The sequence below is a fragment of the Myotis daubentonii genome, chromosome 1, assembly GCF_963259705.1.
Source record: "Myotis daubentonii chromosome 1, mMyoDau2.1, whole genome shotgun sequence".
Lineage (NCBI taxonomy): Eukaryota > Metazoa > Chordata > Mammalia > Chiroptera > Vespertilionidae > Myotis > Myotis daubentonii.
This window is the reverse complement of record NC_081840.1, coordinates 165,137,754-165,163,651: the sequence shown is the minus strand read 5'-3', so window position 1 is coordinate 165,163,651 and position 25,898 is coordinate 165,137,754. Positions and strand designations below refer to the sequence as shown.

Genomic DNA, 25,898 nt, shown 5'->3' with positions numbered 1-25,898 from the left:
CGTTAACCCTTCCAGCCCCCGAGGGCGAGGGCGACAAGGAGGACAGGAGGGCGCAGGGGCCAGGGCCAGGATGCCCGCGGCAGGCATTTCCCCCGCCCCCTGCCCTCTACCCCCCGCCCCCCCCCCCCCCCCCCCCCCGCAGGCTGCCTCTGCCATCTTGGGCGGCCCCAGAGGGTGGGCGCGGATTTCGGGTCAGGAAGCTGCTCTGGCTTCGAGGAGCGGCCGCCTCCCGCAGCCCCGGCGCGCCTCGGCCCCCTGCTTCCGCCTAAGCGTGGCCAAGTGAGGGTGCTCCGGTTCCGGTAGCGGAGGCGCGGGGCGCAGCGCGCGGCGTCCGATCCGAGCGCCCCGGCGAGGCCGACGGATACCCGGACAGACGGATTCCCAAAACCCCCGTCCCGGACATTAGCGACGGTCTGCGCCGTCCATGTGGGGACCTGGAGTCACGGCCCAGGGCCTGTCGCCGGCCCGGGCGCCGCCACCACCACCACCACTGCTGCTGGCGGCGGGGGCGGCGGGGGCGGCGGGGGCGGCGGGGGCGGCGCGCTGCGAGCCGCCGCATACCTTCTCCGCGAGGTGGGCTGGTTTCGCGCACGCTCCCGGGCTGCTCACCCTGCGCTTGCTCTTCCCCATGAGCCACTTGCTGCGGCGTCGGGGCGGGAGGGCGGCGGGTTCTCGGTCCCCTCCTGCGCCTCGGAGCAGGAGCTGCGTTCGTCTCGCCTGCCTTCCTGCAGCTGCCCAGCTACCGGGAGCTCAAGTACCTGTCAGCCTACAAGGGGTCCATGCGGCTGCAGCAGCCCAGCTCCGGGGAGGTGGCCCACGTCGGTGCTTGCACGGTCGCCCTGGAAGAGGCGGCACCACGGACACGAGGCACCCGAAGGCTGCTCCCCGCTCCTCTGAGCGCCCAGGACCTGACCGCGCGGGCAGAACTGGGCTGGGGGCTGAGGCGGGAGGGCCGTTGGCCGCCAACAACTGCCACCAGGCCTAACCGCCCAACTGCCCAACCGCCTGGCGACTGGGTTGGGGACCCGCTCTCCCCCTGGATCCTGAGTTTCCCCACCTTTCGTTCAGTTCAAGGCAACATTAGGCAGCGCGGCGGGGCAACTGCAGCCGACTAGGCCGGGACGCACCTTGGAAAGATGTTCCCCTGCACCCAGATGGCGGTCATTAGTAAGTGCCTGCTGCCCGCATCCCAGAAAGTGCAGCCGGAGAAGCGCAGCACCCATTCGGGATGAGGGGCAAGGGACGAAGCTCCACTCTTCCCTCCATCCAGGACAGGTCACTGCCTCCCAGGAAGGGTGAGGAGCGGCTTGGGGCAGCCCAGGCTGGAGCCTGGATTGGGTGCCTCCCTTGAGAAGAACCCCCAAACCCTTCCATGTCTTCCTGGCCAAGCATAACACAGCAGTTGGCTCAGTTTGGTGGGGAATACTCTTGATATCGAGATATCGGTTAGTGGCTATACCTATTCAAGAGACAGGCTTTATGCATATCCAAGACCATCTCTGGAAGAAGGTACAGCTGGACTTCGGATTTTCCAATAACTGAGAAGATATTTATATTTGTCTTTTACAAATATTTTTACCACGTATTGAAAGTATCAGGAGCGTATTTCTGCAATTAATGACAAGATACTGGTCTCATAATCTTTTCTAGGCCCCAATGGCCCAGGAATTGCCCACACTCTCATGATTGTTTAATAAAATGTTGGACATTATTTCATTTACAATGGGGGGGAAAGGAGGCATGATTGAATGAGAAAACATGTGACAAAAACATGAAGGATATCTTATTTTCACTATTTCGGAAGAATGAACTTTATTTTTAGTCCTGTGGCATAACATAAAACTTTTATACTAACTACCCATTATATAATCTACGTCTTCACTGTAGCTAGATGTAAAAATGATCAAGACATGTGCATACCATGAAGCATAATGCCATGTTGCTTTCCCTGTTTCATTTGGCATTCTTGTTAAATTGTGTTTTGTGGCCCAGAATGTGATCCGCCTTGGTGACAGTTCCATGTCAGCTTGAAAAGAATGTGTTCTGCTGCTATTAATGACGTAGTCCATAAATGTCTTATGTACAGTTAATTGATAGTATTGTTTAGTTCAACTGTGTCTTCACTGATCTTCTGCCTGCTGGAATTGTCCTTTTCTGCTAGAAAGATGCTGACATATCCAGCTATAAGAATGCGTTCATTGATTTTCTCCTTGTAGTTCTATCATATTTTGGCTCAGCAGTTTAATGATCTCTTTATAGACACATACATGCTTAGGCTTGTTATATGTTCTTTCATTTTAACCTTTGTACTAGCTTTTGTGTTAGTCGACCTATCACTTTTATTATATGTTTGCTTTTGTCAGTGAGAAATTTTTTCTTTCCTATCTTTTCCTAGTTATTAAAATTTTTTTTTTCTTCTTATTAAAGAGATCTCCTAAATATTTTTGGTAATAACGGTTTGATAGTAGTGAACTCTTTCTGCCTTTTCTTGCCTGTGCAACATTTCACCTCTCCTTTGATTCTAAAGGATAGCTTTCCTGGGTAGAGTAATCTTAGTTATAGGTTCTTGTGTTTTTCTTTTTTTTTTTTTTTCCAATTACAGTTTATATACAACATTATTTTTCTTTCAGGTGTGCCAGTCTCTTTTAGCCTGCAAAGTTTCTCTTGAGAAATCAGCTGACAGTCTTATAGGAGCTACCTTTTCTCTTGCTGCTTTTAAGATCATTCTTTGGCATTTTTGTTTTCTTTTGCTTGCTTTTTTATCTCCCCTATACTCTCCTCAACCTTCCCCTCATGACTCTCCCCTCAGCAATCACTGCACTATTGTCCATGTCCATGATTTTTTTTTTTCTTTTTCTTCTTTGATGGTATGTGTTTTGGTGTGAGTCTCTGATATCATCTTATTTGGAACTCTGCACTATCTGGACTTGTATGTCTATTTCCTTTGCCAGACTGGGGAACTTTTTAGTAATTATGTCTTCAAATCTTTCTCTCTTTTTTCCTCCCTCCCTCCCTCCCACCCTCCCTCCCTCCCTCTCTTTTCTTTCTGATACTCCTATGATACAAATGTTGTTACATTTCATGTTGTCCCAGAGGTCCCTTAAACTATCCTCATGTTTTACTTTTTTTTCTTTTTGCTGCTCGGGTATTTTCTGCTACCTGTCTTCCAAATTACTGATTCTCTCATCTCCTTTATCCAGTCTGCTGTTGATCCCCTCCAACATATTCTTCATTTGAGTTATTGTAGTTTTCATTTCTGACTAGTTCTTTCTTATGATTTCTATGGCCCTGGCATGCTCTGAGTTGCTGTCCCTTCTCTGGAGCTTAGGGTGAGAGTTGTGAGCAAGTGAGGCTATACTTAGGCCCTTTAAGAGGATGATTGTGTCTACAGCAACCCTCCATCTCACCTAGAGTGAATTCTAGCTGATTTTCATAGCCAGCTGTTGTAGGGATTTCTCTTCTCAGCACTGGAGCTGCAGGTTTTGGAGCTGTCCTCATTCTTCTGTGGGGACCTCCATGGCCAATGTATTCCTCTCTGTTCTCAACCACCACATGTGGATGTGTGACCAGTCTGTCCCACATTTCTGCTCACTCAGAATATTTCAAGGTCACCTAAAATCTGTTGATGTATGAATATCCAAACCTGTAGAAATTTTTTTATAATTTATTTGAGTCAAACCGAGGATATGTCTGGAAGCAAGATCTCAACAGACTGAGAAAAATGCTTCCAAGAAATGACAGCTTGCAGGTTCTTTTATGCATTTGGAATTAAGAAGAGAATGTAAGGCTCAGCTTGTGTGGCTCAGTTGTTGAGTGTCGACCAATGAACCAGGAGATCACGGCACCTGCCTGGTCAGGCCACATGCCTCAGTTGCAGGCTTCATCTCAGTGTGTGTGTGCGTGTGTGGGGGGGGGGGGCATGCAGGAGACAGCTGATCAATGATTTTCTCTCTTCATTGATGTTTCTATCTCTCTTTCTTCCCCTTCCTCTCTGAAATCAACAAAAACATATTTATGTTAGTCCATTTGGGCTCCTGTAAAATAAATGTCAGTTTACACAACAAACTGGTTTAAACAACAGCATTGATTTCTGATAGTTTTGGAGGCTGGGAAGACTAACATAAATTGAATTCAAATACTTATCCCACCATCACTTTCTAAACTTACTCATGTACGATGTGTCTTTCTAAATTGATTGGGGTATATGAGCTCTTTGATGCCTCCCAGAATCTCTGAAAAGTGGTCAGACTCACTTTCTTCATCCTGCTCTGCACAAGTGAAGGTGAGCAGCAGGGAGAACAAGGTGGTGACCATTCTGTACAAGCAGTGTCTTCTCTTCCAGGTGGATGTATGTAGCCCTGTATGACCCTCTGCACCTACACAAGTAAAGTTGAAAACAGACAACAGTGTCATGCCCTTAACAGTTTTAGAGAAACGTAATATTTATGTTAATGTATACATGTTGACAGATTATATCTAATTAAGTAATTGAATGCACTGTGCTCTCAAGTGTTGGTATAAGACTTGAGATTTATTAAAAGTCAAACTTAGAGGAGGCTTTCTCTTATTCATGGCACTAACCAATGGATAATAGAAATGCACAAGATTGTGTGTTTTTCAGTTTTGACTGTGCAAGAGAGATCAATATTTAGTTTTTAACTTAAATGTTCTCTCCACAAAGCTTCCTTTGAGACCTTCAGTCAGATGCCATCCCGATGATCTGACTTGTTTGCCTGTGTCTTTTTTTGCCATAGAGTGTGAGTTTCTTTTATGGGTAATCATTGTAGCTAATATTTATTGAAGATTGTCCTATCTGCCAGGTTTCCTGGTAAGTGTTTTAAAGGGCTTGTCTCAGTTGTTCAACAAACAATGCTTTGAGGTGGTACTATTATTCTATTATTTTACAAATAAGGGCAAATTCACACAGCTAGTAAAGCTAGGGTCTGCCTGGAATCCAAGGCCATGTCATAAGCATGACCCCATACTGCCTCTAGGCAGAGGCAGAGGCCATCTCTTATCCCTCCTTGCCACCCCAGTGCACCCAACTGAATGCCTGGAACAGGGAGGTGCTCAGTCAGTGCTGCTAGGTATTGCGTAGAGCAGAAATGCCAGGGTCATGAGCACCCTTTCTGTAAATGACTGATGTCTGACCTCTCTGCTATGAAGAGGAGGGGGGTGCTGGGGCAAACACATTCCTCTGGCTTGTACTTCTCTCTGTCCTATGTCATTTGTGCTGCTTCCTTACTGCTCTTTCTTTCTTTTCTTTCTCATGCTCTAATGGCAGCATGAGGATTAGAAGTTGCAGCTTAGTGCACACAAACGGGAAATGAGAAGAAGAGAGAATAAACGTGGAATCCAGAGAAAAAGAGATTAAAATTTATGTGTAGAGAAATATTTAACCAGATAAATCAAGCTGTTATCCATAATTGGCAAATTACAAAGTCCAGGTCTGAGTTGTGGATTAGTGCCCATTTCTCTCTGATTTGATATAGTTTGAGAATAAACTTGTGGGTCAGGTTAAAGACACCAGATCACATGTGTAGAACTGAGCATTACTCAAGCAAATAAAATATCTGTGCAACATATCTGTTTCATGTAATTGAGCAGGAAAGGGTCTGCAAGAATCCATCTGCCTCCTGGCCTGCATAAAGAACAGAAACATGAGCACAGCAGGAAAAGTAAGCATTTTTTTTACTTTTGAAAATATATTCTCATTATATAGTTCACAAAGAGAAACAATATTTAATGAATAATTTAAAATTTATATCTAAATTAAAAACCATATAAACTGAAATATAACATAGAATATATGCTTTGTTATGCAATGTATATTGAATCAGAATTTAAATAGGCTGTTGCTAAATATTGTTAAAAGAATATGTAACTTTTGTACCTATTAAAGTCTTTATTTACTATATTAGATAAATGGGCAGTAGTTACAGCCAATCATGAATAATTTGAAAATCTGAAGTTAGAAATATTTTTAATCAATAGTTTACCATTGTATTGAGAAGCCAAAACTTAAACGTTATTGTTTTGTAATCATGTTTTTATTTTTATGAACACAGGAGGAAAGTTAATTCTGACAAGTTTTATTGATCTCAAAGCATTAGAATCATCAAGGATAAGCAAGCCAACATCAACATGCAAATTCTAATTTTAAAGGGTCCTATGACGGCTCAATGCAGGAAATTTCCACAGAAATCTTAAAGAAAAATATCTTCTCCATACAAAAGTCAACATGATTTTATCAAAAGTTAATACTGATAAAGTTTGAATCACTTATTACTAGTAGGAACAGGGATATTGGTTCTAGGTCTTCCATAGATCTTTTTACCTCTTCAATGTGCTTATCAGTGCAGAGAAATGCATGTGATCATACAATATAATCAATTCACATTGTTTAACTGCTCAGTCCCAAAAAGTGCCCAGGACTTTTGTTGTGTTAGGAGTGGAACACACACTCTAATATTTTGCAATAACAAAATTGAAAGTTTCTGAGATTTCTACACACCCTGTGTTATATAACAGGCCTATGATTTTTTTGGAAACTCAAGAGGGCCAATTGTCAGTTTTTTTCATTTCAACTCTCTTTATTTTCATTTGTTACTGATTAGCATTTACAATGGTGAATTATATTCCAAATGAATAAAAGTTAGGAAAAATTAAAAATAAATTTGTCAAAACTCAGTTTGAAAGAAATAATGAGTTCAGAAAGCAAATGAGTAAACCAAATGTATTCATGAAAACAGTAAATGCTAAGCAATCGGTTCTTGCCCCTCTGGGGCAACATCCATAGATTTCAGCTTTGTGGTAGCACTTCACATGTTTATTCTTCCTGCATTATATTTTCCTCACATGCAAAACGGCAATCATAATAATCCCTACTTTACAAGATAGTTGTGAGAATGTAATAAATTTATATTCCTTAGCACTTAGGATAGTGTCTGGTACATATAAGTTATTCAATACATGTTAGTCACTACTACTGATGTTGTTGTTATATAAGATTTGATTAATTGCTTATTACCATGGGATGGTGAAAAGATAAAGTTGGATTGTCTTAATTTTCTGGGCAGCAGACTTTCTGACTTTGCAAAAATTAGTCAGTTGCTAAGTCAAATGAGCCTCAAATTTGCCATCGTAAAATAGACCAATAGCTTAATAATACTGCCCTGTGGGCTTTAGAGATCAAGTATGTAATTCATTCAGCATTGGCCACAATGTGCCTGCCCATTAAATGAACACCTGATAATCAGGACTTATGCACTATTAGCGTATTATTTCTAAGTACTCTCATATGTATTGACCATGGCAAGCACCTCAGCAGAGTAGGAGAATTTGACATATAAATAATGAAAATTAATTTGCAAAAGCATACATTTCAATTGACCTTTTAAAATCATATTTGTAATTATGAATTATATATTCATAATTATAATTACTATAGAATTATCTATCTAGAAGAAATCTCTCAAATGTATAAACTTTGTAGCAATGAAGACAGATTTTACCAGTATGTTACATTCTCTAGTACTAAAAATATGTGTTCAACTTTAATTTTGAAGAACATCTATGGATAAACTATGCTAGATTAAAAGGTCAAACACACAGTTATTCCATTTTTAAATATATATGTGAGTATGTGGGTAAGAGTGTGTGTGTGTGTGTGTGTGTGTGTGTGTGTGTGTGTATACAGCTGTAACCTCTGTGATTTTTGGCTCACCTCTAATCTGGAAAAAAAATAGCTACACATAAATTAGAGAAGAAAATAAAGCTGCCAAAGCTCACTTTCAAATGAGTCATGCAAACTAGTAGCACACGGAAGTAGTGGGGAGAGAAATCGGAGGAGGAGGACAGGCAAGGAGAAAGAGAAGTCACCTATGCAGGGAGGCAAGTATGCACTGGAATCATAAAGTCTGGTTGTTTGGGGCTTAAGCACTGACTTGAGCAAGAGAGTAATAGATTTTATGTGACCAGACAGTGATCCTATCAGTGAAATATTTGTAATTTAAAACTTCATTGCAAGCAAACAGTTGTGGGCAAACAACCAATTTCAGGACTGCATTAGGAAATATCACAAATAAACAACCCTTGGAAAAAGAAACAACATAAGGATGACTTAAAAGAACATATTCCATTTTATCTCAATGCCTCATTATAGTTAATTCTATTTATGTTTCCTTATGTTATTACTTTACACATTTTAAAAAGGTATTTTCATTCTCTTTGCAAATCAGAAGTTGTCCTTTTCTATATAACATTTATCAGATTTCAGACAGGGAGCTAGATGTTGCACATAAAAAGATGAAAGTCACAATCCCTGACTTCAAGAGCGGGTAAGCACTTGTGTCATCTTTCTGTTCAATTTCCAGGTAATAAAATGCAAAGCAGCTGTGCTATGGGAGATAAAGAAACCCTTTTCCCTTGAGGAGGTGGAGGTAGCACCCCCTAAGGCTCATGAAGTCCGTATAAAGGTGAAACACTTTTTTCTCTTCTATTGAATTTTAAGTATAAGAAAATTCAGAGAATAGTACAAATGGAAATAACAAAAAGTTTATTAAGAAGCACTTTTTAGCCCAGCCAGTGTTGCTCAGTGGTTGAGCGTTGACCTATGAACCAGAAGGTCATGGTTGATTCCCAGTCAGAGCATAAGCCCAGGTTGTGGGCTTGATCCCTAGTGTGGGCATGCAGGAGGCAGCCAACCAATGATTCTCTCATCATTGATGTTTCTATCTCTAGCCCTCTCCCTTCCTCTCTGAAATCAATACAAATATATATATATATATATTAAAAGAAGCACTTTAAAAAAATCCTCATGCAAGGATATGTTTGTTTATTTATTTGAGAGAGAGAGAGAGAGAGCGCTGAGAGAGAAACATCGCATCAATCCGTTGCCTTGCCTTCATATGTGCCCCAACCAGGATCGAATCAGAAACCTAGGTAAGTGCCCTAGTAATCCAAACAGTGGAATTACATTTCTTGTCAAGGAAATATAAAAATACAAGTTGTTAAACTTTCAAAAATAGAGTAGATAGTATGTACAGTATAATCCTAATGTCAACCTCAATAAAGAGGTAAATTGAGTCAAGCTCAAAATGATGAAAAAGATGAATTTATTCAAGAATAACTTGAATACCTTTTATTTCTCCTTCTTGATTAGCACTTTCAATACTATGTTGAATAGGAAAAATGGGCATCCCTGTCTTGTTCCCTATTCTTAGGGGAAATGGTCTTACTTAGTATTTGCCCACTGAGTATGATGTTGCTGTAGGTTTCTCATATAAGGCTTTCATTATGTTGAGATATGATTCCTTTATCCCCACTTTGCTGAGAGTTTTATATCAAAAAAGGGTGTTGGATTTTGCCGAGTGCTTTTTCTGCATCAATTGATATAATCATTTGGTTTTTACCTTTCAATTTGTTTATGTGATGTATCATATTTATTGATTTGCGGATATTGTACCAGCATCCTTGGAATAAATCCCACTTGGTCATGGCGTATGATCTTTTTAATGTATTGCTGGATGTGATTTGCTAATATTTTGGTGAGGATTTTAGCATCTATATTCATCAGGAATATTGGCCTATAATTGTCTTTCTTTACAGCATCTGATCTGGTTTGGGGACTAGGGTAATGCTGGCTTCATAGAAAGAGCTTGGAAGTGTTCTTTCCTCTTGAATTTTTTAAAATAGTCTGAGGAAGATTGGTATAAGTCCTTCTTCGAATTTTCGTAAAACTCCCCTGTAAAGCTGTCCGGAACTGGAGAAGAAGAAGTAAAATAGTCACTTTTTGCAGATGACGTGATATTATACATAGAAAAACCTTAAAGACTCAATAAAAAAAAACCCCACTAGATTTAATAAAAGATTTTGGCAACATAGCAGGATACAAAATTTACACCCAGATATCTATGGCTTTTTTAGACACCAATAATGAACTCAAGAAAGAGAAACTAAAAAACAATCCCATTTACCATTGCACCAAAAAAACTAAGATACCTAGGAATAAACTTAACTAAGGTGGTAATAGGTAATTGGGCAGATACATGCAAAAAGATGAAACTAGACCACCAACTTACACCATACAAAAAAAAAAACCTCAAAATTGATAAAGGACCTAAACATAAGATGGGAAACCATAAAAATCTTAGAAGAATCCATAGGCAGCAAAATATCAGACATATATCATAGCAATCTGTTTACTGATACAGCTCCTAGGACAATGGAAACAAAGGAGAAAATAAACAAAAGGGACTACATCAAAATAAAAACCTCTGCACAGCAAAAGAAGCCATCAACAAAACAACAAGAAAGCCCACTACATGGGAGAACATATTTCCCAACATTATATCTGATAAGGGCTTAATCACCAAAATTTACAGGGAACTTACACAACTTAACAAAAGTAAGCCAAAAATCTAATGAAAAAATGGGCAAAGGACCTAAATAGACACTTTTTGAAAGTGGACATGCAGAAGGCCAAGAGACATATGAAAACATGCTCAAAGTCACTAATAATCTGAGAGATGCAAATCAAAACAACAATGAGGTACCATCTCACACCTGTCAGAATGGCTATCATCAACAAATCAACAAATGACAAGTGCTGGAGCGGATGTGGAGAAAAAGGAACACTTGTGCACTGCTGGTGGGAATGCAGACTGGTGCAGCCACTATGGAAGACAGTATGGAGTTTCCTCAAAAAACTGAAAATGGAACTCCCATTTGACCCTGTGATCCCACTTCTAGGAATATATCCCAAGAAACCAGAAACACCAATCAGAAAGGATATATGCACCCCTATGTTCATAGCAGCACAATTTACCATAGCTAAGATTTGGAAACAGCCTAAATGCCCATCAGCAGATGAGTGGATTAAAGACCAGTGGCACATCTACACAATGGAATACTACACTACTGTAAAAAAGAAGGAAATCTTGCCATTTGCAACAGCATGGATGGAACTGGAGAGCATTATGCTAAGTGAAATAAGCCAGTCAGAGAAAGATTAATATCACAGGATCTCACCCATTTGTGGAATACAATGAACAACATAAACTGATGAACAAAAATAGAACCAGAGACATAGAAGCATCAAACTGATCTTCATACCTCAGAGGGTAGGAAGGGGAGGGGTGTGTTAAGAGATAAACCAAAGATTTGTTCCATGCATTTAAGCATAATCAATGGACATAGACAGTAGAGGGGAGAGGGCATGTGCTAGGGGACAGGAGTGGCCAGGGAGAGGTCAATGGGGGGGGGGGGAGGAGACATATGTAATACTTTTAACAATAAAGAATTTAAAAACAAAACAAAGCAAAACAAATAACAGTAGTTGTAATTTGGAACATGCAAATTGTAGAAAGCTATAGGGCAGTCCTTTGAGGGTTTGGGGTAGGCTATACTTACAGGCAGGAAATTTAAAGAGGGAAGAGTTCAGTTATAGTCTGTTAAAATGTATATATTTTTTATGAGAGTATCTTTTATTATTATATAATACTCTTTTTGTCTCATTTAATTAGTTTGGGCCTTGAATTCTGCTTAATCTGATAATAATATAGCAGCATGTATTCTTTTGTTTTTATTTCATTAAACAATTTTTCATTGAAAAAAAAGGATCATTGAAACAAAAGCAAATCCAATCATACAAACAAAGCTCAATTCAGCTTAAAATGTGAGATGAATCCCATGAGAGTTATTTTAGTTCAAAATTTCTCAAGGTTGTTATGAGGCAACTCTTGACCAATTTTCATTTAGGAAAATTCCAATATTATCAGTGTTCTGTAAATCAGGCATTTACAGGGAAACGATTTCTCAGTCCTTATGTGTCCTTCCTAATGACACATACATTAGATTTTCCTTTTTATATCCTCTGGTTCTATTGTAGATTGAAATTCTTTCACACTAATGAAATTAAAAAGTATTGATGTGTTTATACAGAAAAAAAGTGCAAGATTTCAAAATCAATTAGCATTAAATGGTGGAGCTTAACTGACTTAATTTCCTTGGTTGCTAATCTATAGTTTCTACTTCTAGGAAAAAGGATGCATTCTTCTCTATTACATAAGACAAATATTTGAGAAACTTATTTCACAGATTATTCTGAATTGCTTAAGGCAGGGAAGGAAAGAAGTGGAGGGTTTTAAACTGAGTAATCTTTTTTTTCACTCATAAACTTTTATTTTTATTTATTTATTTTTAAATTTAAATTCTTTATTGTTTAAAATCTTACATAAGTCTCTCCCTCCCCCACCTCCCTTGACCTCTCCCTGCCCGCCCCCAAAGGACTTGTATGCATGCATAAACTGAGTAATCTTGAAGAGAAACAGGATCTTGTGAATTTGGGAAAATAGAGATTACTAGCAAAATCCTTGAAAACTCTTCAAAAGTCCAACTTTAGAAAGCTGGGCATGTGAAGTCCATCTGAGGGCCACAGTTTTGCTGAATCTAATTATCTTCCCTTTACCCTGTAGATGGTGGCCTCAGGGGTCTGTCGGTCAGATGACCATGTGACTAGTGGAAACTTCGTCACACCTCTTCCTGTGATCGCAGGCCATGAGGCAGCCGGCATTGTGGAGAGCATTGGGGAAGGGGTGACTGCAGTAAAACCAGGTATAGAACTCCTACTGGGAGAAGGTACTGTTCAGGACCCCAAGACCACCCAGCCTGGGTGATGAAACTGAAGCAATGAGACATGCAAGACCTTGCCGAGGGCAGCAGCACAGCTAGGGCTTGAACAGAGGTCTCCTTCTTTCCTGCCCCCTTCCTGCCTCCGACATGTATGCTTTCATGCACTCCTGTGTTCTCTCCTTCAGCAGGAATTTGTTGAGCGCCTGCTATCTGTCAGGCAGCAGGTTAGCTCCTGGGATACACGAGGATCAAAAGGGACCCACTGCCTGAGTTCATAATCAAATAACTTCCATTTCAGTGTCGCTGAGCACTGTCTTCTCTCAGGTCCAAGAAGAACTACAAATGGGACACAGGAAAAACATCTAAGTCTGTGCCCTGAGCCTATAGGTCAGTGCCTGGGAACTGTTCAGTGCTGACTTCCCAGGGAGGGGAGCCTGGGGCTCTGACTGAATCAACATGATCTCCTCTAGGTGGGAAGTGGAACCCATTCACTGGTTTTCCCTTCCACTGTGGCCTCCCTTCTTGAGCACAGAATGAATGAAACAGACTAGTTAGAAGGCAAGGAGAGACCTGGCAGAAGGCCCCTGCAATAAACAATATCTGTTTTACTACATTAAACCATGGCTAACTGTGACTGGTTACAGGGTACTAGTTTATCCGTAACATTTATTTTGTCTTAATTTTATTGTGCATTAATATAGATAAATATTCTTAGAGGTAAAGAGTGAATAAATATAAAATGTTCATGCAATAATCTCCATATAAAGTTTATCTATTAAATATTATGGTCTAACCCTTTTTGTGGGTTTTGTGGATATGTAGAACTAGTTGAAAACAAAAATAATGTTTAATTCTAAAAAAAAATAAATAACTTTAGCCAGTAGATTTGACCTGCCCCATTACCAAATACTTATTTAACTTGTTGACAGAAAATATTAAAATATATTGTCTGGGTTGAGTTTCAGCTCTCAGTATTTCCTTTACTTAGAAATAAATTAACAATAAATAATACTTTTACTTTTCACGCTGGTTCCCTCCAACATAGCAGGCAAAATAAATAATTCACAAATTAAGTTATCAGCTAAAAACATTTAAAAATGAATTCTCATCCTAAAAGAAAGTGCCTAACTCGTTGAGGGTTGAGATTTTTAAAGGAATTTCTTTAATTCTTTTTTCTCACATTTTTGTTACGTTTTCTTTGGGGGAAAAAGCCCTAAAATTTAAAAAATAGAAACTCATTTTATAGTAAAATTAAGCAGTCACTTTGAAAAGCCAAGAATGGTTGTCAAAATTTTCATTTTTACTGTAACTAAAACTATTAGAAAATACTGGCTTTCCCCAACATCTAGTGAAACTATGGCAGCCCTTCACTACTAAAATTTATAAATATACTTGCACTAAGAACATTTAAGACTTAATTCTTAAGGGTTAAATAAAATGTGTATAAAACTATCTAGAGAAAGGGCATGGAGAAAAAGATAACTATTAATGCAGTGGAAATACTTTAAAATCCATGGTTGTTCCCAGTCACATGTCCTCTTTGGCAATCTTCAGGCACATACAAACCCAAACCAATAACAATGCTGCCAGCAATGTCTAATGACATCATGGTGATTGGATCCTGTTTCTGAGAGACTATTTAAAGGCAACTGCCTCTAATACATAGTCATAAGCTTTGAGTGCTTGCTCTATTAATTCCTGGGTAGAAATTTAATAAGAATTTGCTTTTTCCCCCTCTAGGTGATAAAGTCATCCCACTCTTTACTCCCCAGTGTGGAAAATGCAATGTTTGTAAGCATCCAGGAAGCAACTTCTGTGCAAAAAATGAGTAAGTTTCTGTTACTCTCCTGACACAGCCAATGAATTTGCACACTGTTATGCTTGTGTCTCATGCCCTTGTGTGTCTGTGTGTTGCACTGGCCAGTCTGAGCATGCCTCGCGGGACCATGCAGGATGGTACCACCAGGTTCACCTGCAAAGGGAAGCCCATCAACCACTTCCTTAGCACCAGCACCTTCACCCAGTACACAGTGGTGGACGAGATCTCAGTGGCCAAAATCGATGCAGCCGCACCACTAGAGAAAGTCTGTCTGATTGGCTGTGGATTCACAACTGGCTATGGGTCTGCCATGGAAGTTGCCAAGGTAGGAATGACAACAGATGACAAAGCAGTTGCACTCGGGCTGTCAGAAACAAAAAGGAAAGCGATTTCTCATAATAATCCAGGCAATTCTTCATAAATTTTCTGTCAGCTTTCCCGCCTTCCCACTACCACATAAACATTGATATACTCCACAGAATTTAGAGTGTCAATTATGAGTAGAAAAATGCCCTCAGATAAGAAAAACAAAAACAAAAAGAAAAGTGCCCTCAGAAAAAATTAAGAGCATATCCTAGAAATTTAATCTGTTTATAAAAAATGAAAACATTGTTGATAACTAATGAAGAAAAGGTAAAGGTGCCATTTTCAATCATTATTTTTCTGTATTTGTTCTGTATGGGATTACTAAATTTCAGAGCTGAGGACTCATTTAGTCATTCATTCTACTGTGAGTCAGCACACACATGCACCAGGCACAGGAAGTTCTGCTGGGTCCTGAGGCAGCAAAAGTAAATGAAATGAAAGAGTTGCCTTTGAGGAGCATCTAGTCCATGACCCACTATTACCAGAATTAGGACCAGCAGTAGATTCCAAAACCTTAACCTGTTACACCTCCAGACCAAGCATCATCAACTTACCTGCTCTGTGGAACCCTATGAGGAAAGCAAGAAAGCTGAGGTGATGTATTATGCATTTTTTCCACTCATTGGGGGATCTCACTGCTTCATCTCCTCCCCTGCCATGGACACACACACACACACACACACACACACACACACACACACACACCATAGAGGTGGTAGCTTTGAAGGAGAAATTCTTTAAGAGTCTCTCTTCACAAACGGTTAGAAATCTAGTAGGCCCAGATCCAAAATGCTACTTGCCCTAAATCTTATGGCTGTGACTCACATAGCATGTCTTTTAAAAAACTCTTGCTGAATATTAAACCATCCATATATATAAAAGGCTAATATGCTAAGTATCCGTCTGGGTAATGACATCAAATAGCAATGCCTGGCTTCCTCTCCCTAGCTACTATCCTCCTTGGAGTTTCTTCAGCCCAGGAACATGGCTTGCTTCATAGCCGGGTGGAAAAATTTTACACTGTCAACAAATGTTTGTGAAGCTTTTTCCTGTGCCTCATCTCATTTGATCCTCACAGAAGTCCTGGAGTAGGTAGATAGGAAACCCAGTGGAATCCTATTTTCTTTTCATTACCCAGAAAATGGAGATTTAGAAAGCTTAGAAACTTGACCTGACTGAAAAGAAGTAAGAAATGGTAGACCTTGAAAATGACTTAGGTTTTCTCACTATGCAGAATATAGTCAAACACCGCTGCAGTTAAATATTTTACCCATTGTTCTCCCTGTGTGATCTACAATAATAATCTGCTTTGTGTTGATATTTACTGCTGTGTTGCTGACAATTACCTGAAAAAGAAGTTGGGATGCTTCACTGGGCTGGAAAAAGTTTATCTAAATCAGAAAGCAGGCCTAATTAAGCAAGTTTATTCTATATCTATAAAAGGCTAAATTAACTCATGCACATGCAATCCATATAAAGCTCTCCTAGAACCAATTGCATGCATGTGTCTCCATCTGTCATTGTCGATTGTGAATTTGGTTGACACTTCTATTATAGAGAAAAGGAGAATAGCAATATTAAAATATTTCTTGTAATTTCCTTTCAATGTGCACAAATTTGTGCACCACGCCACTAATATACAGTAATAAAAGAGAAACATGCAAATTGGTGTCACTTCACTACGCCTGCCAGCCAATCAGACGAGTATGCAAATTAACCCAACAAAGATGGCGGTTAATTTGCATACACTGGCACCGAGCGAAGACTGAAGGCTCTGGCCGAGTGAAGAGTGAAGACTGAAGACTGAAGAGGCTTGGCTTCTCCGCTAAGGCCGCAGAGGAGAAACAAAGCCTCACTGCAGCTGCAGCAGAGAAGCCAAGTGGCCATGGAGTTGGAGGCTTAGGTTGCCCTCAGCAATGGAGGAAGGGAGAGAAAGACACGCAGGCACAGCCAGGAGCCTGAGAGATCAACACACACAGGCTGCCTGCTCCAAGCCTCCGACGCGACTGGGGCAGGCCACCAGTGAACATACACACACAGACACACACACACACACACACACACACACACACGGCGCCTGCTCCAAGCCTCTGCTGCGAGACGGTGGCTTAGGCCACTGAGGGCTCCTGGACTGTGAGAGGGGCCAGGCTGGGCTGAGGGACCCCCAACCCTCAGTGCACAAATCTCGTGCACTGGGCCTCTAGTAATATATAGTTACCTGCATTTTAAAACCACAGTCACAAGCCTCACATTTTTTTTTTTTTTTAAGTAAAGTAAAAAGTGATGTTGTACTCCAGAGAATGCTTGATTACTTGGGACAGAAGGAATATTTTACCCACACTGAAGGCTGACTCCTATAGCTGACTAGGTGTATTAAACAGTCCCTAGCCAATTTCAACAACTGAGAGCACATGTTTTTCAAATTCGGTGACTCTAGCACTAAGTCCCTTGTGCAATTGCCTTGTCTGTTTGAGCAGGTGGTCTAACTGAGCCTGCACACAGAGCAGAGGGCAAGGGCACTCATGAAAAGGAATCTCATCCATTATTAAAATGTAGGCCAACTTTTATTGCATTATTGTTCATTAGTGTATTTTAAAAAGCAAAGATAAAGACCCACTAAGATCACATTGGTCTCAAGCTGTTTAAAGTTTCCAGTTCCATTTCCCCTGTTGTTAGGTTTGACTTGAAGCTGAGAATAACTCTTCTCTGCCCTACAGCTAATTTCTGTTCTCATTGTACTGGTCATGACTTCTAAAGCTAATGAAACAAGGAGTAATCACTGAGCGTTTGATTAGATTATTTTTGCTCTCATGGATTAACCTTTCCCACTTTATTTCCAAAAATTGCTTCTGTGTATGTACAATTTACTGAAGCCTGTCAATGGATTTCAGCCCATAGATCAGTGATGGCAAACCTTTTGAGCTCGGCGTGTCAGCATTTTGAAAAACCCTAACTTAACTCTGGTGCCGTGTCACATATAGAAATTTTTTGATATTTGCAATCATAGTAAAACAAAGATTTATATTTTTGATATTTATTTTATATATTTAAATGCCATTTAACAAAGAAAAATCAACCAAAAAAATAGTTCACGTGTCACCTCTGACATGCCTGTCATAGGTTCGCCATCACTGCCCTAGATTCTCTTCAAGATGGGAGTCAATGGCATTTAGAGCTCAGAGATCATTCAACCCACTGGCTCCCAGCCTGGGCTTTCTTTCCATTGGAATCACCTGGGAACCAGGCCCCACCTGCACAGGTTCTGATGTAATTGGTTATGGGCTGTGACCTGGCCATTGAGAGGTTTTAAAGCTCCCCACGGGGATCTAATGTCTGGCAAAGTTTGAGAACCACAGATTGAAACTCCTCAATTTAAATACGAAGCAACTGAAGCCAAAACAGGTTTTGATAGCAGGTTGGACATAGGAGTCTGAATAGTCCCGATGATGGATAAGACAGGACACTTTATACAACAATCATTACTTAATCCATTTTTGCATTTTCTGAAACACAGGTGACGCCAGGCTCCACCTGTGCGGTGTTTGGCCTTGGAGGGGTCGGCCTGTCGGTTGTCATGGGCTGTAAAGCGGCTGGAGCGGCCAGGATCATTGGGGTGGACATCAACAAAGACAAATATGCGAAGGCAAAGCAAGTGGGTGCCACCGAGTGCATCAGCCCACAGGACTTCAAGAAACCCATCCACGAGGTGCTGAAGGAAATGAGCGGTGGAGGTGTGGATTTTTCATTTGAAGTCGTTGGTCGGCTTGACACCATGGTATGTATGTGCCATGGAATGCCATGAAATACGTGTTTCTGCATTCTAGAGAGTGACTTTATGCAGCAGAATAAGAATATTATATGTACAGAATATTTTTCTAACTATGAATAGTGACTTTTCATCTCCTAATTAGTAGCTGGATTATTTAATTTATTATTATAAAAAATGTTTCATTCCATCAACTAAAAATCCTATCTCAAGGAATATTTCCCTTTTAGAGTATTAGACCACTTATAATTTACTTTGTTAATTTTTAGTTAAAATATTCAAACTCAAGTAAATATAAATCATACAAATCCTGTTCTCAAATTGGCAAGTTTTATTTTTCCATTTCCCCTCACATTTTAAAACAAAATGGTTTAATAATTTTTATGTTTTAATGCGTTCTGATTTTTTTTTCATAAATCACAATTTGCTCAAAAGAAATAATGAGAAATTTAAGGCAAGTATCATTTTATTAACATAAAACAGGCCCCATTTTACCACAGCATACAGCACAGTGCCTGGCACACATATTAAGCGCCAAATCTATGTGTTAGACTGAATACTTTTAAAAGCCAACAGATTTTTTTCACCAAAAAGTATAAGAAATACATATCTATGGATTACATGAATTAATGCATGTAAAATAGTTAGCACAGTGCCACTTGTCAATGGAAAGCTCTTAATAAATATCTGGTGCTACTGATAGGAGTTAATGTTTTCAGTGATGCAGTGCATCCATCATCTCTACAACATACATAACATTACTTTCAAATAATTACAAACATGGTCAATTACCATGAGGAAGCCATCTCCAGCTAAATTCCTTCCAATTCCTCATGTGGGATTGGATTGTTACACCAGATGTCTGATAACCACATGCCCCAAGGTCATCTGGTTTTCCAGATGTCATACTCCAAAATCAAAGGATTAATCTTATCTAGTAAAGAGGGAATATGCAAATTGACTATCACGCTGTAAAGGTTAAGATGGATACACCCACAGCAGAGGCAGGGATTCTGTAACACAAGATGACTGCACCCACAGCGGAGGCCAACTTCCCATAATGAGCCTTAACGAGCAATCAGCAGGGACCTGAAGCTGCGCTCCCAACCTGTTGGGGCTTGACAGGGCACCTCAGGCCGTGCCCCCCACCTTGGCGCCAGGCCGGGGGACCTCAGGCAGTGTCCCCTGCCCTGGCACCGGGCTGGGGGACCTGTGGGCGTGTCCCCCGCCCAGCAGGGCTTGACAGGAACCTCAAGGTATGCCCCCTGGCCTGGGCCAGAGGACCTCAAGGTGCACCCCCCAGCCCAGGGGAACTCAGTCCGTGCCCCCCCCCCCACCCTACGCCAGGCCAGTTGATCTTAGTTCTCGCCCCCGCCCACTGGGCGGGGCTTGATGGGGGTGGGGCCAGTCGGGTCTGGATCTAGCCCAATGAGGGTGGGGCTGGCCAGGTCTGGGTCTTGTGCAATTTTGAGGTACACGCGGGTGGGCGAGGACTTGACTCTGGGTCCCGTGGCATGCCCCAGACTCTGACATGAGGAAGATTTTCATGTACATTTTATTAATTTTCTTTCATCTCTGACACTTCTATTATAGAGAAGGGGCAAATAGCAATATTAAAATATTTCCTCTAATTAATTCCCTTTTAATGTGCACAAATTTTGTGCACCAGGTCACTGGTCAGTATATATAGCTGGGAGATCCTGAAAAAGTGTCCTACAACAACATGTTTAAAGCCTTGACTGGAAGAGGAAGGCTTTCTTTTGGAGTTCCAGAATTATAGGTATAGTTTAAAGTAAAACCAATGCACTGTATACATTTTTGGGAGGTAAGAGCCCATTTAAAACATGTTCATTTCAGTCCAGCAGGTATATTATAAAGTGCTCACCATGATTAATCATCAGGGCAGTGCAAATCAAAATTACAGAGACAAAACCTCACCACTCCTGTTAGGATGGCTGTTATCAAAGGGTCAAGAAATGGTGTTGGCAGGGGTGTGGAGAGAAGGCAACCCTTGTGCACTGTTAGTGGGAATGTAAAGTGGTTCAATATTCTGAAAAGCAGTATAAAAGGTCCTTAGAAAATTAAAAATAAAACTATGGTATGATCGAGTAACCCCACTTCTAGGTATATATCCTAAGAAAATGAAATCACTACCTCAAATAGATTTCTGCACCCCTATGTTTACTGCAGCATTATTCACAATAGCCAAAATGTGAGAACAACCTAAGTGTCTGTCAACTGATGAGTGAATAAAGAAATTGTGATATGTATATGATGGCATATTATTCAGCCATAAAAAGAGGAAAATCCTGCCATTTGCAACAACATAAGTAAGGCTGGGGACATTACGCTAAGTAAAATAAGCCACACACAGACAGCCAAATACTTTATGATCTCCTTTATATGTGGAATAAAGTTGAAGTCTTAGAACCACTGAGTACAATGGTGGTTGGGGTAGGAAATGAGGAAATGTTGGTAAAGGGTACAAATGAGAGTTATAAGATGAGTAAAGTCTGAGGATATAATGTACAATATAGTGATTATGGTCAATAATATTGTATTCTGTTCATCAAGTTTGCAATGGGAATAGATCTTAAGTGTTCTTACTATAAAAAAGAAAATGGTAACCATGTGAGATAATGTCAACTTGATTGTACTAGTCATTTCATGTTGCATATGTATAGTAAATCATCATATTTACACCCTACAAATCATGTTGTATAGCCTACATTTATACAATTTTTATTTGGCAATTATACCTCAACAAAGCTGGAAAAAATACAGAAAAATTGTCCATATTAGAAAAGGAGAGTACTGTAGGGAACCATTAAAAAGGGAGACCATCAAGTGGACAAAAGACAAATTGTGATGATAGTTGATCTTATATCTTATTCATCATCAGAACACCTGATTTAAAGAACTGAGTTCAAAATACTATTTAATATTCAAATGAAAAATGAGTTAACCAATTCATAGATTGCCTGACAATTGGGTGATGACAAAACATTACTTGTATTTGAGGAATCAGGCTTTACATAGATATATTTGTAATAACATTTACCTCTTCATTACGTTATTAAGGAAGAATTAAGTGTACACAAATTCATTCACCCATTGTCTCATTCAAAAAGTGTTTTCTGGACATTTCCCAAAACCACAACACTATTCTGGGCATAATGGGATCCAAGAAGCCAAAGACATATAATCTCTTCCCTCCAGATGTTTGCAATCTAGCAAAATCAAAATTACATACCATGCATCAGGAATGAGGACTATCAGAAAGTCCACTTCAATGATGCCAGATATTAATTTATTCCAGGTGGCTGCCTTGGCAAGCTGTCAAGAGGCATATGGCGTAAGCGTCATTGTAGGAGTACCTCCTGATTCCCAGAATCTCTCTGTGAACCCCATGCTGCTATTGGGTGGGCGTACCTGGACAGGAGCAATTTTTGGTGGTATGTATTGAGGCTTGAGGGCTGAGTTCTTTTTTTTTTTTTAATTCTTTATTGTTGAAAGTATTACATGTCACCTTCCCCCCCCCTTGATTTCTCCCTGCCTTCTCCTGACACCTAGCACATGCACTCACCCCCCCTACTGTCCATGTCCATTGGCTATGCTTATATGCATGCATACAAGTCCTTTGGTTGACCTCTTACCCCTGCCCACTGCCACCCTCCTCTGCCTTCCAATAGGGCTGAACTCTTATTAATCTCAGGATTTCTCCCCTTCATCAAGTGACAAGCCAGGTTTTAAAAAGCAAAATGTTTGAAATAAATTAATAGGCTCCAATACATCTACAGGCTCCAAATCAACTAGATGTAGAACTAATACACACATTCCCAAGACAGGCTTTTCTGGTGTCTGTATAAACTAGGGTCTTTCAGCACCACTTCTCTTTATACATGTGACTGCACAAGGCACTGAATATACCTAGTAGGACCCAGGAAGTCCATAGCAAAAATTCATGGTTACTCTCATTGCCCAAATCTAGACAGCTGCACATTTTGCTCCTTGCCTTTGGGAATAACCATGCATACAATAATTTCTCTGTGAGAGAGCTAATAACTAAGGACCCTAGTTTAGCTCATCAGATTTTTTTAAGTAACAACAACAACAAAAAGTCTAACCACTGCAAGAGGATATTGGAGCACTCGGTCTCTCACTGACCTCAGTAATAGTAGTCTGCTTACAAGTAAGTAGCAGTAGAACTTCCACTAGAATTCTATTCAGAAAGTCTCCTCTCCAGTTCTCTTACCCCTGGCTGCCTCTAACAATGATGTCATGTTCTTTTCAGGCTTTAAGAGTAAAGATTCCGTCCCCAAACTTGTGACTGACTTTATGGCTAAGAAGTATTCATTCGATCCATTAATAACCCATGTTTTACCTTTTGAGAAAATAAATGATGCATTTGACCTGCTTCGTTCTGGAAAGAGGTAGTTTTTAAGTTTCCTTTTATGGTGGGGGTTTGATTAATAGAGAAAAGAGGTGAAAGTACGAGAAAAACATTGGAGTGCCTTGGTTTTCCATTACTAGTCCAGTCTTTGCATGTAGAACATTTAAGATCATATTGTGAGAAGCTAGGAACAGTTTCTTTTGCATTTCCAGTTCTGCTGAAATGAAATTACATATGTTGGTTACAGTGAATCTAAATGATCAAAGCCACTCATCCTATATAATAAAAGGGTAATATGCAAATCGACAAAACAGCGGAACTACCAGAACAGCTGCGACCCCTCGCCCCAGCCACCCACACCAGGACACAGTTTTGTGCACCAGGCCTCTAGTCTTTATATACAAAATTACACTCACCCTTGCTAAGAAAAAGAATCAGAGTCCTGCTGTCATAAGCATAACCTGGAGTCACTGAAGCCTCTGCCTGGTCAGTTAAAAAGGTTGACATTAATGGCTGTAAATGTAAATTACATATAGGAGTAGGTGGAGCTACATTGGGATTGTTTTAATATAATGTAACATCTACACTAATAAAAGAGAAAAATGGTAATTGGCGTACGACGCTACCCTTTTCATTGGCTAATCAGGGCTATATGCAAATTAACTGCCAACTAAGATTGGCAGTTAACTGCCAACAAGATGGCAGTTAATTTGCATATGTAGGCACAATGCAGGGAGGCGAAAGGGAAAGCAGGAAGAAGCCCCCTGCCACTGACAGTGATCGGAAACCCAGGGGGGAGCTAAGAGCTGGGGGGCAGGGCAAAGGCAGCCATGATTGGAGAATCAGGTGCCTTTTCCGCCCTGGCCAGTGATAGCGGGAAGTAGGGGTGGAGCCAGCGATGGGAGCTGGGCACGGTCGAAGCTGCAGTCCCAGGAGCTAGGGGTCCCTTGCCTGGGCCTAAAGCGAAGCCCACGATCGCGGGGCCGCTGCAGCTGCGGGTCCCCGCTGCCCGGGCCGGACACCTAGGCCAGAGGCGTTAGGCCTGGGCAGGGGCGGAGCCTGCAACCGCGGGGAGCTTGGGGTCCCCTGCCCAGGCCTGACACCTCTGCCGGAGGCCTACGGCCTGGTCAAAGGGCCGATCCGGTGATTGGTGATCAGAGGGTGATGAGGGTCAACTCCTCTGGCCGAGGCATCAGGCCTGGGTGGGGGGCAGAGCCGGGGATTGGGGGGATATGATGGTCCCCTTGCCCAGGCCTGAAGCCTGGGTCAGAGGCGTCAGGCTTGGGCGGGGGGTGGAGCAAGCGATCAGAGGGATATGGGGGTCCCCTGCCCAGGCATGATTCCTGGGCCAGAGGCCTCAGGCCTGGGCAGGGGCCAGAGCCAGTGATCGGGGGGAGATGGGGGTCCCCTGTCCAAGCCTGACACCTCTGGCGGAGGCATCAGGCCTAGGCAAGGGGCCAATCAGGCGATCGGAGGGTGATGGGGGTCTACGCCTCTGGCCGAGGCATCAGGCCTGGGCAAGGGGCAGAGCCAGCAATCGGAGGGGTCTGGGGGTCCCCTACCCAGGCCTGATGCCTGGGCCAGAGGCGTCAGGCCTGGGCAAGGGGCCGATCCTGCGATTGGAGGGTGATGGGGGTCAACGCCTGAGGGCTCCCAGTATGTGAGAGCGGGCAGGCTGGGCTGAGGGACACTCCCCCCCCCCACACACCCAGTGCACGAATTTTGTGCACCGGGCCCCTAGTTTAATATAAATGTTATGTTAAATATTAATGTAATATAATATTTAATATAAATTTTAAAGGCATGAAGACCTTTTCTAAAGTATTTATTCATCAGAAGATGATTCTGAGAAAGAACATGAGTTGTAGTGTAAATGTTATATGTCTGATCTTCCCAAGAATGGAGTCTCTCTAAATACAAATCAGCTTTATCTCCTTATGCACCACTTTATCAGAGCTCTATTAAATCTTCATCGTTTACTGTTACATCATTGCTTCCTTCAGGCAAGATACCTGTCATCTTATAATTTGTGCAATTTTGCATTGGGGTTTAAATCCCAGCAATTTGCACCAGATGTGTGACCTAGAGCAAGTTACAAATTTCTCTAAGCATCAGTATTTTTTAAAATATATTTTATTGATTTTTTACAGAGAGGAAGGGAGAGGGACAGAGAATCAGAAACATCAATGAGAGAGAAACATTGGTCAGCTGCCTCCTGCACACTCCCCACTGGGGATGTGCCCGCAACCACGGTACATGCCCTTGACCGGAATCAAACTTGGGACCTCTCAGTTCACAGGCCGACGCTCTATCCACTGAGCAAAACCAGCCAGGGCAGCCTCAGTATTTTAAATCTTTAATCTTTAATCTTTAAAGTCTGCCTCATAGCATTGTTGAGTTTAAGTGATAAAATACACAAGGGACATCTATGGAATATGTGACAAATAGCAAAAACTCATTACCCATTCTTGTTTTCAATTAACTATTATGCCAAGCATGTTGGCTCTAAAAATGTTTTGTGAGAATCCCAATGCATAATAAAGCCTACATGACAGCCATGTTCAGGTTTGAGTTTAAGGTTGGAGAAAACACAAGACCAAACCCGGAAAAGGTGAACTATCTTTGACTTGAATGCATAGGTGTGGCAATGGAGTGGCAGGAAACACAGACACCTGTTCACGGAGACACATCAAATGCCCCTTAGACTCTTACATGGAAGAGTGTGAACTACACAAATATTAAAATAATATCTTTAATTTTGTGTTTCAGTATCCGCACCGTCCTGACATTCTGAGGCCATACAAATGATGTGAAGTCATTTTTCAGACAAATATTTAAACACAAAGTGAAATTTAGATTAGCCATCAGCTGAGTAATTGAATCCAATAAACATTTCTTCTTAATCACTCCACTCATGTTGC

At 41.2% G+C, this 25,898-nt stretch overlaps 1 protein-coding gene across 1 annotated transcript; it reads left to right on the top strand.

Moving 5' to 3' along the window:
* The first annotated feature begins 639 nt into the window (after positions 1–639).
* On the top strand, positions 640–25,898 carry LOC132215907 (alcohol dehydrogenase E chain-like). The gene is made up of 10 exons (XM_059664863.1): positions 640–1,167; positions 5,608–5,678; positions 8,376–8,477; positions 12,477–12,615; positions 14,374–14,461; positions 14,558–14,777; positions 18,333–18,593; positions 21,904–22,039; positions 22,879–23,017; positions 25,747–25,898. The coding sequence occupies exons 1-10, from the start codon at positions 1,137–1,139 to the stop codon at positions 25,769–25,771; spliced, it is 1,212 nt and encodes a 403-aa protein (XP_059520846.1). The 5' UTR covers positions 640–1,136; the 3' UTR covers positions 25,772–25,898.